Source organism: Gigantopelta aegis, chromosome 7, assembly GCF_016097555.1.
Source record: "Gigantopelta aegis isolate Gae_Host chromosome 7, Gae_host_genome, whole genome shotgun sequence".
Taxonomy (NCBI): domain Eukaryota; kingdom Metazoa; phylum Mollusca; class Gastropoda; order Neomphalida; family Peltospiridae; genus Gigantopelta; species Gigantopelta aegis.
In genome coordinates this window covers 6118226-6133813 of record NC_054705.1, presented here as the reverse complement: position 1 = coordinate 6133813, position 15588 = coordinate 6118226, and the positions used below count along the sequence as shown (strand labels likewise).

At 41.0% G+C, this 15588-nt stretch overlaps 1 protein-coding gene across 1 annotated transcript; it reads right to left on the bottom strand.

Moving 5' to 3' along the window:
• Positions 1-3921: 3921 nt before the first annotated feature.
• LOC121377835 (alpha-1A adrenergic receptor-like) lies at positions 3922-7481 on the bottom strand. The gene is made up of 4 exons (XM_041505934.1): positions 7209-7481; positions 6180-6312; positions 5069-5491; positions 3922-4133 (listed from the first exon to the last, which is right to left on the bottom strand). The coding sequence occupies exons 1-4, from the start codon at positions 7479-7481 to the stop codon at positions 3922-3924; spliced, it is 1041 nt and encodes a 346-aa protein (XP_041361868.1).
• Between the last annotated feature and the right edge of the window lie 8107 nt (positions 7482-15588).

The following is a 15588-nucleotide window of genomic DNA, read 5'->3' as shown; positions in this document are numbered from 1 at the left end:
ATTATTATTTATTTATTTATTAATTCCACTGGGGTAAATGTACACAATTGGATTTTTTTTTTTTTTTGTCGATGTGATCAAACGGACAAACGTTTTTTTTTCCTCTTTTCTTCATGTTTAGATGTTTTTCCGTTCGTGATTACTATATCAGTAGAGAACACCAACCAACAAACGGTTTACCACAATACTGAAACCTCTGTAAACCGGACTTTTTTCTTGGTCCTATGGCTGTCCGGTTTTGAGGGGTTTCACTGTATATATATATACTATAGATAAGGCTGCGATTTACATCGGTTTGCAGTGAATTGTTTTTATTTCGTGTAGACGTACACATCGTGAAAAATACTAAACACAAACATGTTAGACAGGTCACGTCTAATCAATAGCGGTCTTAAAATAAACACTCACACACACACGCGCGCGCGTACGCACGCACAGACAAACACAGACACACACACACATACACACAGAGAGAGAGAGAGAGAGAGAGAGAGAGAGAGAGAGAGAGAGAGAGAGAGAGAGAGAGAGAGAGAGAGAGAGAGACACACACACAGACAGACACACAGACAGACAAAGCAGACACACGATATATATATATATATATATATATATATATATATATATATATATAAATATATATATATATATATATATATATATATATATATATATAAATAAACAAACAAAATGTTTTGCAAGTTGTTGCTTCCGCAGGCTGCGTCTGTGAGACTATGAAACGAATGGAATCTTGAGTGCCACAGATCGCTTTGTAGTGTTCAGTATGGATTCACATCTAGACGTGTATTTGAAATGTTTTGCATAATCAGCATTAAATGTAGCATAGGTCGTTTTGGACCTGGAGAAAACGTAAGATATCAAGACATGGGCCTAAGACGTCGCCTTCCAAATTTTATTTCCAAGTTTTTGAAAGACCGATCTTTTAAGATTCAGGTGGAGTCGTCTTTGTCCTATACTCACCCACAATAGATTATGTTAGTCCATCTGGAGTCGTCTTTGTCCTATACTCACCCACAATAGATTACGTTAGTCCATCTGGAGTCGACTTTGTTCTATACTCACCCACAATAGATTACGTTAGTCCATCTGGAGTCGTCTTTGTCGGATACTCACCCACAATGGATTATGGTAGTTCAGGTGGAGTCGTCTTTGTCCTATACTCACCCACAATACATTATGTTAGTCCATCTGGAGTCGTCTTTGTCCTATACTCACCCACAATACATTATGGTTGTTCAGGCGGAGTCCACTTTGTCCTATACTCACCCACAATACATTATGGTTGTTCAGGCGGAGTCGTCTTTGTCCTATACTCACCCACAATAGATTATGGTTGTTCAGGCGGAGTCGACTTTGTCCGATACTCACCCACAATACATTATGGTTGTTCAGGCGGAGTCGTCTTTGTCCGATACTCACCCACAATACATTATGGTTGTTCAGGCGGAGTCGACTTTGTCCTATACTCACCCACAATACAGTATGGTTGTTCAGGCGGAGTCGTCTTTGTCCTATACTCACCCACAATACAGTATGGTTGTTCAGGCGGAGTCGTCTTTGTCCTATACTCACCCACAATACAGTATGGTTGTTCAGGCGGAGTCGACTTTGTCCTATACTCACCCACAATACAGTATGGTTGTTCAGGCGGAGTCGTCTTTGTCCTATACTCACCCACAATACAGTATGGTTGTTCAGGCGGAGTCGTCTTTGTCCTATACTCACCCACAATACAGTATGGTGGTTGTTCAGGCGGAGTCGTCTTTGTCCTATACTCACCCACAATACATTATGGTTGTTCAGGCGGAGTCGTCTTTGTCCTATACTCACCCACAATACATTATGGTTGTTCAGGCGGAGTCGTCTTTGTCCTATACTCACCCACAATACATTATGGTTGTTCAGGCGGAGTCGACTTGTCCTATACTCACCCACAATACATTATGGTTGTTCAGGCGGAGTCGACTTTGTCCTATACTCACCCACAATACAGTATGGTTGTTCAGGCGGAGTCGACTTTGTCCTATACTCACCCACAATACAGTATGGTTGTTCAGGCGGAGTCGTCTTTGTCCTATACTCACCCACAATACAGTATGGTTGTTCAGGCGGAGTCGTCTTTGTCCTATACTCACCCACAATACATTATGGTTGTTCAGGCGGAGTCGTCTTTGTCCGATACTCACCCACAATACATTATGGTTGTTCAGGTGGAGTCGTCTTTGTCCTATACTCACCCACAATACAGTATGATTGTTCAGGTGGAGTCGTCCTTGTCGGATATTCACCCACAGTACATTATGGTAGTTCAGGTGGAGTCGACTTAGTCCCATACTCACTCACAATAGATTATGGTAGTCCAGGTGTAGTCGACTTTGTCCTATACTCACTCACAGTAGATTATGGTAGTTCAGGTGTAGTCGTCTTTGTCCTATACTCACCCACAATAGATTATGGTCGTTCAGGTGTAGTCGACGTAGTCCGATACTCACCCACAATAGATTATGGTAGATCAGCTGGAGTCGACTTTGTCCGATACTCACCCACTATAGATTATGGTAGATCAGGTGGAGTCGACTTTGTCCGATACTCACCCACAGTTGATTATGGTAGTTCAGGTGTAGTCGACTTTGTCCTATACTCACCCACAATAGATTATTGTTCCTCATTGTGGCTACCTGACAGTCACTCTATGTTTCTGTGAAAATTAACAGCATCACACAGTGTTTAAAACCTGGTAAAGCTTGCTCTTATGTGTTGATGATTTTCAGATTTCATACAGCTCTATTTGAATAGCATTCAACAATGGGCAGCTGGTAATGGCTTTCAATTATCAGTCAAAATGGATCTCCATTTCCACCAACAGTTGCCAGATAAAAGTTCTGACGATCATATTTGACAGAATGCTATTTTTAGTTCCCGATCTAAAGTCTATGTTAGAAAGAGGAGTTCAAAGGCTCTTATCAATTTTAAGGTTATTGGTAATGCAACATGGGGTGAGACTGAAACAGTATGCTTAGTCTGTATAAATCTTTAGTTGCACGTAGATCGAAACTTGATTGTGGTTGCATTGTGTATACGTCAGCACACAAGTATTACTTGCAGATGCTAAATCATATACACGACCAGGGCTTTTTCATTGTGATTTTAGAACATCTTCAGTAGAAAGTTTGTACGTTGAAACATAAATTAATTTAGGTGCTAGACGTACACAACTTTCTCTGTAGTATATCATTAAGATGAAATTATTGCCAAAACATTATATACATAAACAACGAAAAACACCCCCCCCCCCCCCCCCCCCCCCCCCCCCCCCCCACAAAAAAAAAAACCACAAAAAACCCACACACATCACGTAGGTAGCTAACATTAAGATTGAGAATAAAATATATACATGTATATGTATATGGTATTACAATGTGTTCTTGGTACTGTGATATGTGTGTGGTTCTACACTTTATCTTGTAATATGTCTGTGGTTCTACACTTCATCTTGTAATATGTATGTGGTTCTACACTTCATCTTGTAATATGTCTGTGGTTCTACACTTCGTCTTGTAATATGTCTGTGGTTCTACACTTCGTCTTGTAATATGATATCATTTGAAACTTCCACAGGACTCAGCTCTGTGATGAGAAACGCACACAAACGTTCATGGTTCCGTCATTCAGATTTGCCTTCACATACTGAAACGTTAAAATACGACAGCAACTGTAGACGGAGGAGTGGGACAGTTATATGTTGATATGATTTTTAACTGATAGCGGTTGGGGTGGGTGCAATGCACTATCTTCAGAGTTGATGTAAACTTTCCCGTTCCACCCTAGACTCACACACACACACACACCCATCAATTTAGACAGCTATGCCATAATTAACGAAATGTATGTTTGGAATATATTCTAATGGTTCTGTCTTCGTCTCAGTCTAGTGAGTTCTTCCATGAACTGCCTGTTGTTGAACACGTAGATGATGGGGTTCCAGATGGTCAGAGTGAACACCGTCCACATTCCGGTCACCTCCAGCCAGAGAGGTCCCTCTAGACGAGCCGGACAGGCGTGCGTCACCGTGTAGAGGCTCCAACACATCAGATACGCCAAAATCATCACAGCGCCTGTAACAACACACATAGGTTTGTTGGGGGTTTGTGTGCGGGGTTTTTTTTTCTTCTTCTTCTACTTTATTTTGATCTTTTCTTTTTTCTTTTCTTTTTTTCATTCTTTTTTTATTATTCTTTTTTTCTTTCTTTTTTTACTTTGTTTGTTTGGGGTTGTTTTTTTTTTGGGGGGTTGGGGGGGGCGTTGCTTTGGTCTTGTCTTTGGTGATAGATGTGTGTGTGTGTGTGTGTGTGTGTGTGTGTGTGTGTGTGTGTGTGTGTGTGTGTGTTGTAAAGAAAAACACCTTTCATCTGGGCAACAAATGTGTGCAATTTTATTTCATCTAGCACTTCTGTGCCAAGTAGCTTTTTTCACAAAACATGTAAGGGGTGCCTGTAGAAAAAAGTACTCACATTGTGTGTGGAATTAGGGTAGTCATATACACTACCTGATATCAGTGAAACAAGCAGCTTAACCCTAGTTTTGTGATTTACTTAAAGGATGATGGGTGCTAGTATTTGCAGTGTATAATATGTCGATTGATACTGCAGGAAGGGGTTTTAGCCACATATGATGCTACTGTCGTCTATGGGATTTGATTTGTTGGTATAAGGAGCGGGACGTAGCCCAGTGGTAGAGCGCTCGCTTGATGCGCAGTCGGTGTCGGATTGGACCCATTGCGCTATTTCTCGTTCCAGACAGTGCACCACAACTGACATATCAAAGGCCGGGATATGTGCCACCCTGTCTATGGGATGGTGCATATAAAAGATCCCTAATGGAAACAAAATGTAGCGGGTTTCCTCTCTAAGACTATTTTTCAAAAGTATTAAATGTTTGAAATCCAATAGCCAATGATTAATTAATCCATGTGCTCTAGTGGCGTCATTGAACAAAACAAACTTTAAGCAAACAAACTTTGTGTTAGTATACACCCTACAAGACGTCTTACTTCGTTTTGCTAGTTCTTGTTCTAGTCGCTTCTTCGATGTCCGTGGCGAACACTCGGCGGCTTTACTCTTCACCGCGATCGTGTTTCTGTTACCTTCATTTGAGTCTTTATTTGAACCGGGTTTCCAGAACTCACTCTTCTCCTCAACTTCTGAAGTGTTGGGTTTAACAACGCTAACACCTGGCAGGACTTTCCGCCTCTGCCGTCTGACTTCAATGACAATTCTGCAGTAGCAGAATGTCATGGTTGGCATGGTGGATCCCAGGCCTATAGCCACGGCCAGCCAGTAGAGCCAGCAGTCGGTCTTGAGAGATGGAGAGCAGTGTTTGGTTCCAGCCTCGTACACGAACTTAGAGTCGCCAGGGAGCATCAAGGGTGGGGAGGCGCCCAGGGCGGCGATCACCCATAGCACAAACAGCACCACTAGAAGAGAAGGAAAGGAACGATCATGTTCGATTGATGCTTTGGTTCTTATTTTGCATTAGTCGAGTCGACTGACGCCATATAACCGTAAATAAAATGTGTTGAGTGCGTCGTTAAATAAAACATTTCCTTGCGTCCTAGTCATGTCGAAGAAACATTGGATGATGATACTTATATACATGCAATATGTTTAAATATTCAAATACACACAGACACTAAACCACACACACACACACACACACACACACACACGCACACGCACACACACATGGACAAACAAAAACTGACGGAGACAGAACATAATTTCATCACAAAATATGTTTACAATTGGAGGATTTGTTATTTTTATTGAAAACAGGCAAGATTAAGATTATGTTTAAGGACATCATTAAGGCAGATTCATGAATCATCCGCTACTGCACTTGTACTTTACCACAAACAAGATAACACATAGCACGGTTTTTGATATTGTGTCGTGTTGGGAGGGGAAATGACAACATATCCGTCAAGGTGTTCGATCTTACGACAAAAGCAGCTCGAACATGTGTTCTACCGATTGAGATGAGTCCTCTCGAATAGCAATGCCATGGATCGTTGTTTATGAAATTTATTTTGACTGTTTTTATGTAATCACTCAGGTGCTAAAAGATGATATTAAAACTGCTATTTAAAAGCAATATGTACTGACCATAGCTGGACGTTTTGCTGTCAATACACCGGTGTTTCCTGATCCACACCACGGCCAAGTATCGGTCTATTGCAATCACCGCCAAGGTGAAGGCGGCCATTGTGCACAGAAACATCGTTATGAACCCAGTGATCTGTAATAAGAATAATAATAATTTAAACAGTAATAATAAGACTAATAACAATCAAAATTTTAATAATAATGATGATGATGATGATAATAATATTAATAATAATAATTGTAACAATAATAATTATAATAATTGTAATAATAACAATAATAATAATCATTTTAAATGCCCTCCTTAGTAATAATAGTAAGAAGAAGAAGAAGAAGAAGAAGAAGAAGAAAAGGAAGAAGAAGAAGAATCGTGCTAAAATAATAGTAACAATTACATTAATGCAACCCGATTAACTAAAATGAAAGCCGTTTGTTGCGTCTCATTATTCATTATGTAGTATATTCCCGAATAAGACATTAAGTGCCATAGTCTGGCACACACGTCATATTATCAAACTTAAAGTTCATTATCCAGGAAACATGGTAAAGAAGAAGAGAAGGACAATGGGTCAACTTTAACAACTCATTGGTGAATCCAAGGGAGTCACTTAAATCCTGTGATCCCCTCGGCTCGTTTGAATCGCCCTTTCAAATACGTTTTTAAATTTATCACCCAGAATATACAACACTAAATTGCCACGAAAAGGCGTCTCCGGGCATCTTTTATTCAAAAGTATCCGGCAAGGAAGCCTTAAAACACCACAACAGATCTAGTTCCATTTAGGTGCTCGACCAATTTAGTTTGCAAAACTAAAACTTTACTCTTTTTTTAAATTTTGTGGCATTTACAAAAGCCTGGATCCGCCCCTGTTACTGTACAATAATCTATGTTTGTTTGTGTGTTTGTTTGTTTGTTTGTTTTTGTTTAACGACACCTCAGACTCTAGAGCACATTAATTCACTAATCATCGGCTACTGGATGTCAAACATTTGGTAATTCTGACACGTAGTCTTTGTGTTTCTACTCACCTTACACAAAATCCCGGCTCTCATGACGGACGCACAGACATGAGGACAGAGGACGTTGACGAGCGAGGCGGGCATGACGGTGACGAGGAAGATGATGTCGCACACAATCAGGTTCATCACGAACACGTTGTGTCTGGCGGCGCGAAGGAGTCTGCTGCAGCAGAACACGCTAATGACGATGACGTTGAGCACCAGGCCCAGCAACAGGATCACCGACAACGTCGTCGCCTGGAGGATGGTGTCGGCGACAGTCTCCACGTCGTCGCTGGCCATGATCGAAAGTCGTGGTAGTTTGTTATAGTGACCGTTGTATTGTTGGTGGTGGTCCTGTTTGTTACAATGAGAAAATAAATAGGTTTGAGTGTCAGAGACTGAAAGTGACTGACGTTGGTTGTGGTAGAGGTTGATTGTGGTAGAGGTTGTTTTTGTTGTTGTGGTCGTGGTGGAGGTGATAGACGTTGTGATGGTGATATTAATGATTATACTGGTTGCCAGTTCCAGAGACTGACTGATTGAAGATTATGGTGGTGGTGGTGGTGGTGAATGTGATTGTGGCATTTGTTAAAATGAAGGACAATGTATATCAGTTGCAATTGTCCAGTGTTGTTGGTTGTGGTGATAGTTGATGGTGGTGATGGTGATGGTCAGAAACAAGCAAACTACAATAAAATGTCAGAAACATTATTTACTGGTAGTGGTGGTTGTGGTTGAGCTGACAGTACTGGCGGTTGTCAAAATGAAGCAGACTTTTGGCTGTCAAAGGATCAAACTCTACATTAACTTTGCTAGTTGTTTTTGTTGTTGTCCCTGTTTTGTTGTTGATTTGTTGCTACTGTTGTTGTTGTTGTTGTTGCTGCTGCTGTTGATGTTGTTTGTGGTGGTTGTGGTGGTGACGGTGGTCATTGTCAAGATGAAGAAAAATCTAATATCAATTACCAAAAACTGCAATTTCCCAACGTCGTTCTTCCAGCTGATGGTGATGCCTGGTATGGTATCTCGTTGTACTATACTTGTTGTCACCACCAACAAATATATGGGATCAGGTTCCAAACACTAAACACTGCTATCGTTGTCATCATCGTCGTCGTCGTCGTTGCCATTGTTGTTGCGATGAAGATGGTGAGGTTGGTATCGACGTTACTCTGTAGATCCTTAAGACTGTGCGAATGGAGAACAAATATAGATTTATGAGGAACGACTGGAGCACGTGATCCAAATAGCCATGTTCGATATGTAAATCTGACATTAGAATACCACTGGTTAAACAACGAGCTCGTTAAAGATCACTTTCATTGTTCTATGTAAAAAAACAAAAACAACCTCCAAATCAATTTTTCTATAACAAGTCGTGCATGTACACATTGCATCTAGTCAATATAGATTCGCTGAGTTATTTTTGGAGTACTAGCTAATGCCAGGGACCAAATCCACAAAACATCGTAACTTCACATTTACGGTCGGCAGTCGTACGTTTACAAGAATGTGGGATCTATTCCAAGCAGAAAACAACTTTTTTTTTAGGTTTTTTTTTTGTTTTTGTTGGGTTTTTGTTTTTTTGTTGTTGTTGTTGTTTGTTGGGTTTTTTTAGAGTGTACAAGGAAAAGAGCTCATCATGAACCAACTCGTGAAAAATACCACCCAATGATTTTTAGTGCAAAAAAAAGAAGGGTATTTGAATATATTTAGAGGAACGAAGCCCTTGGTCCCCTTGGATCCTTCTCCGCCAATTACGTCAATACGACGAGTCACGATAAGGACCAAACGTATTGATTTAAAGAGACAGACCCTAGTTTCAGCTCATGAAAATGCACACTAAGTTAATTAATCTACAAAACTGTAACACATTTGGATAAAGTTACAATTGAGTGAAACATGAGTCTGTGACTTTGAAATGGTGAAATACCCTCTAAAATAGACTAAAACTCCACTCCATAACTGTTACTTCTCAGACGCACGTGCGTTTTTAAAAATATGAGAAAAGCATTTTGTGATATTAAAAAAACCCAAGACGACCAAAAACACTTCGAGTGTACGGAAATGGATAATTTAAACAATAAAATGTGAGTAAAATATGATTTTAGTTATCATAAACGGCTTTATGCCATTGGACATTAAGCTATTATGTTTTATATATGATTATGAATATTGATTATTGTCTGATATTCATCTTGTTTAGGAGAGCAATTATATTGGCTCTGCCTGTTGTGCAATCCTATTGACTTTTTTCTGATCAATAAAATATCTCAAAACAAACGGCTCTAATAGTAAAAAAAATATGGCTTAGTGTTTAAAAACTAGGTTATGTCCCTTTAACTATATTACGCACTTCATTGTTCGTACAGTTAGTAACTATTACCTCAGTTTTTCAGTCGTAAATAAAGTTATAATACATTTTCTGCGTGAAATTGATGCCAAACAACACAGTTTTGTTAATTCCGCCCCTGGTTTCCATAAAGCGTTTTGGGTGCGATTTGCCTTGTGATTTTGACACGCATTGACGCAATCAAATTGAACCAACGTATTAGCACTGTTGTGGTCACACCGCGTGCATATTGCGTTCATTCTGCGTTGTGTTCTCGCAATGTGTTGGGACGAAAATGAAAAATGTTTTGTTTCTTAACTCATTGAACACAATACCGTATGCATTTTCCAATGCGAGGGAAAACATTGCTGATGTTTGTAGTAACGGTAAACATATTTACCTTCATGTGCTTAAGCGTATGAGACAGGGGCAGGTGGGGGCGGGGAGCACTGTTCTCCTAGTGTTAGAGCGAAACCTAAAATTCGGGAAAATGTTATACAGATATTCGGGCAAAATGTGCTAACCTGAGACCATTTTACCATTTATTTCCATCATTCTAACCGCAAAATTAGTTGTAATCCATAGAAAAATGTGTAGTGATTCGTTTGCAACCCTATATAGCTGTTTTATAGTAAATATTGTTTTTATTTAACGACACCACTAGAGCACACTGATTTACTAGCCACGGGCTACTGGATTTCCAACATTTGGTAAGTCTGACATGTAGTCTTACGGTCAATTCACATTTTGTTTGCCGACCTTGTATGCAACTGAAATTTAATTTGTTACTAGTTAAATTAAAAATCGTTGAACAAACGCGCACTAAAGTTTAACATGGCCTATGTTAAAATCACACTGAATTCACTGAAAGATGAGGATTAGTTTTCAACAGAAGAAGGACTGGGCGAGTCAACTACTCGCAGACAAGCGTCGGCGGTGAAGTATACATCTAGCTTCCGAACGGAAGCCCGCTAAATTTTCACAGTAGTAGCATGGGATCTTTTATATGCACCTCTCCAAAGACAGGATAGTACATACCACGGCCTTTGATATACCAGTCATGGTGCAGTGGGTGGAACGAGAAATAGCCCATTTGGGCCCACCGACGGAGATCGATCCGAGACCGACCGCGCATCAGGCGAGCGCTTTACCACAGGTGTACGTCCCGCAGCTGTTTTGTAGTAATGCTAATATGAATAAATTTTATTATTCTGATTCCGGCATTTTCGTTTAATTCGGGAAAAACATTAGCCTACTGTCTACAATAATGGCAGGCCGTAGGCCTATGATCATATGCTACATTAATTAACTATCTGCAATTTTTGCGTATAATAACTTAGAATTTCGATATCGACCTACAAATGCGTTGTTAGTATTTTAATTCCACGAACGATCACAATGTCACCAAAGAGAAAACAAGAGGGCGGTATCGATGTTATAAAATGACGATTATGAAAAATGTATTAATCTGATTGAATTAAATAAAGCACTCTGTGACAGTCCAATCCCATTTACTAGGATATGGATGTCACCAGATATATATGGGAATCAATTCATCAAACAATGGACATCAAAGGAACTACAGGTAAATTAAATTGAGATTATAATTTTATTATTAAATGTAACCTCCTGTACAGAAATATACTGAATGACAAACGTAACTACACGTATATACAATGTACTTCATATTTTTCACATTAATTTTTGTAATAAAAAAGAACTAAATTATAACCATAATAATATCAAAGCAGATTTCATTAACAAACAAATCACTTCACAAAATTTAATTACATTTTAAAAATACAAATAAAAAATACTAATTCTAGGGGTATGGTGGGGTGTAAAAACAATTGTAATTCATTTTATAAATCGAAATCCTGGAGGAAAAATTGCATATGGGTGTATACTACCAAATCATATCCCATAGACGACAATAGTAACATATGTGGCTAAAACTCCTACCTGCAACGTATCAACCAACATAAACGCCACGGATATAAATACTACCACCCCTCACTCTTAAAGTGAATCAGAAAAAAATGGGGGTCAAGCTGCTAATTTCTGAGATAACGGGTAACGTCCATGACTACCCTAGTTCCGCACAAAATTTGAGTACTTTTTTTACAGGTACCCGATACATGTTCCAAGCACAAGGCTACTTGACACAGTGGTACTAGATGAAATATAATTGCATACATTTTTAGCCCAGATGAAACTATTGTTTTTTACAACCAACACACTCATATTTATAACCAATCACTTGACTTGTGGTGTTCACTTCTCTATCAAAAGTTGGGTGCACCTCGAACTTTGACCTAGCCGGAAGTTATTTGGTTTAGTACTGCCATATGGAGAGTTACAACTCGGTTAAACACACTTCGGTGTCTGTAATAATGTGTTTGTCCGCCGATAGATAAAAATAACGCTCATAGATGTTGCCGTATAGAGTTAACGTAAACGTTAAAACAAATGTATAGTTTATTTTGGCGTCAGTGTCTAATAATCTAAAACAAAGCAAAACCCGTCTTCCGCCACATAAGCTACTCTTTTCGATAGCAGTATCGCTGTATTATATGCACTTTCCAACAGACAATCACGTAATTTCTGTGACCACACCTCTTGATGCGACAACATATACATCGCATTCAGCATTTTCACAAACTGCACGCATTGCCAACGCATTTCTCATAGTGTGACCCTAACTTAAGAGATGCAGACTAACCAGTTTGACTCAAATCGATGCAGTGACACATATCGACGCAGATCGTCGCATAGTGACGCAGTTCGACGAAGATTGACACAGATTGACGCAGACAGACAGATTGACGATGGCTGACATAGGTCGACACAGATTGTCACAGTACGATACCGACTGGCGCAGAGTAGCATAGATCGACGCAGACTGTCACAGTACGATACAGACCGGCGCCTACTGCCACATATAGACGCAGATTGTCAAAGATCGAGGGAGACTGGCACAGATCGACGCAGACTGTAACAGATCGAGGCAGACTGACACAGATCGACGCAGACTGTCACAGTACGATACAGACAGGCGCCTACTGTCACATCGACGCATACTGGCACAGATCGAGACAGACTATCACAGATCGACGCAGACTGTCACAGATCGACGCAGACCGGCACAGATCGACGCAGACTGTTACAGATCGAGGCAGACTGTCACAGATCGACGCAGTCTGTCACAGTATGATACAGACCGGCGCCTACTGTCACATCGACGCAGACTGTCACAGATCGAGGCAGACTGTCACATATCGATGCAGACTGTTACAGATCGAGGCAGACTGTCACAGATCGACGCAGTCTGTCACAGTACGATATAGACCGGCGCCTACTGTCACATCGACGCATACTATCACAGATCGACGCAGACTGTCACAGATCGACGCAGACCGGCACAGATCGACGCAGACTGTTACAGATCGAGGCAGACTGTCACAGATCGACGCAGTCTGTCACAGTATGATACAGACCGGCGCCTACTGTCACATCGACGCAGACTGTCACAGATCGAGGCAGACTGTCACATATCGATGCAGACTGGCACAGATCGACGCAGACTGTCACATGTCGACGCAGACTGGCACAGATCGACGTAGACTGTCACAGATCCACAGGTCGAGGCAGACTATCACAGATCCACAGATCGAGGCAGACTGTCACAGATCGAGGCAGACTGTCACAGATCGACGCAGACTATCACAGATCGACGCAGACTTTCACAGATCGAGACAGACTGTCACAGATCCACATATCGAGGCAGACTGTCACAGATCGACGCAGTCTGTCACAGATCGACGCAGACTGTCACATATCGAGGCAGACTGTCACGGATCGACGCAGACTGTCACATATCGAGGCACACTGGCACAGATCGACGCAGACTGTCACATATCGAGGCAGACTGTCACGGATCGACGCAGACTGTCACAGATCGACGCAGACTGTCACAGATCGAGGTAGACTGTCACAGATCCACTAATCGAGTCAGACTGTCACAGATCCACAGATCGAGACAGACTGTCACAGATCGACGCAGACTGTCACAGATCGAGACAGACTGTCACAGATCGAGGCAGATCAAACCACAATGACGCAGACCGATTCTCTGCGACAGATCTGTAAAGATGAACACGTTTCTACATCCCTGATGCGACGCAGACTGTCACAGATCGAGGTAGACTGTCACAGATCCACTGATCGAGTCAGACTGTCACAGATCCACAGATCGAGACACTGTCACAGATCGACGCAGACTGTCACAGATCGAGACAGACTGTCACAGATCGAGGCAGATCAAACCACAATGACGCAGACCGATTCTCTGCGACAGATCTGTAAAGATGAACACGTTTCTACATCCCTGATGCGACGCAGACTGTCACAGATCGACGCAGACTGTCACAGATCGAGACAGACTGTCACAGATCGAGGCAGATCAAACCACAATGACGCAGACCGATTCTCTGCGACAGATCTGTAAAGATGAACACGTTTCTACATCCCTGATGCGACGCAGACTGTCACAGATCGACGCAGACTGTCACAGATCGAGACAGACTGTCACAGATCGAGGCAGATCAAACCACAATGACGCAGACCGATTCTCTGCGACAGATCTGTAAAGATGAACACGTTTCTACATCCCTGATGCGACGCAGACTGTCACAGATCGAGGTAGACTGTCACAGATCCACTGATCGAGTCAGACTGTCACAGATCCACAGATCGAGACAGACTGTCACAGATCGACGCAGACTGTCACAGATCGAGACAGATTGTCACAGATCGAGGCAGATCAAACCACAATGACGCAGACCGATTCTCTGCGACAGATCTGTAAAGATGAACACGTTTCTACATCCCTGATGCGACGCAGACTGTCACAGATCGACGCAGACTGTCACAGATCGAGACAGACTGTCACAGATCGAGGCAGATCAAACCACAATGACGCAGACCGATTCTCTGCGACAGATCTGTAAAGATGAACACGTTTCTACATCCCTGATGCGACGCAGACCATCAACGATGTGTTGAGAGTATTCCCACATTTTGTTACATTTTAGTGAGTGACCACCAGCTTCTGTCTGCGTCGGTCTGCAGATTGTATGGCAACCAGAGTTAACCAGTCAAGTGCAATTGTCGCTGTGCACACAGGAATAAATCCATTCGCAACGTGATCTGCATTAAAAGTATTTGATAGCTCATATTACGGAACAATATCAAATTATTGTATTGCAGCTGAATGCGTTTACTGATTAAAAGTTTTAAAATCCAACACGCTGAATATAATTCCATCAATGATGCTCAGTTAAATAGCAGCCGGATATTACGACCAGCGTTTATCTTGTAATGGAAAAACAATATTCTAGTTGAGTCAACCAGTAGAAAGGTGACAGAAAGACGTCTGGCACACGTCACCTGGACGGTAATGCGTGCGTGTCATTGGTCAACTGGGCTCGTCATTTAGGAAGTTGACGTTCGTTGCTACCTGTGGATTACGTCATTTTCCAGACAAAAGTGGTACCTGACGTCACGTAATATGTAACGCTGCTTGCATTATAATAATTATAATAATATGAGCCGTCACATGGGAAAACCTACAATTTAGCAACAACAACAAAAAATTGTCTTATTTTTGGGTAAATAACAGGTAATAACCTTACAAAACTAAATCTCAGGTATTTGGGCGCTATCTTAATTATATCTTGTAAAAATGCAGCATTAATGACGTCACGTTTTCAAAATCAAAGTAGATGGCGTCAAAATGAAATTTCAACGTTATTACCTTATTCTAGGTTACTGCCCGCCCAATTTCAATGAAATCAATTGATTTGGAATCTGTACTTTGTTAATTTTATTTTTACCCAGTATTTTAAGTTATATATTCCGATTTATTATTTGTTTTAAAGCGATATATTCCGATTTAATTTTTAAAAATTAATCTACACATCCCATACATGAATGTAGGTCAATACTAATTATTATTACCCTCCTGGTGACGATATAGCGGTGTCGTACAAATTTCGTACGCACCACCAGGTGCGTATT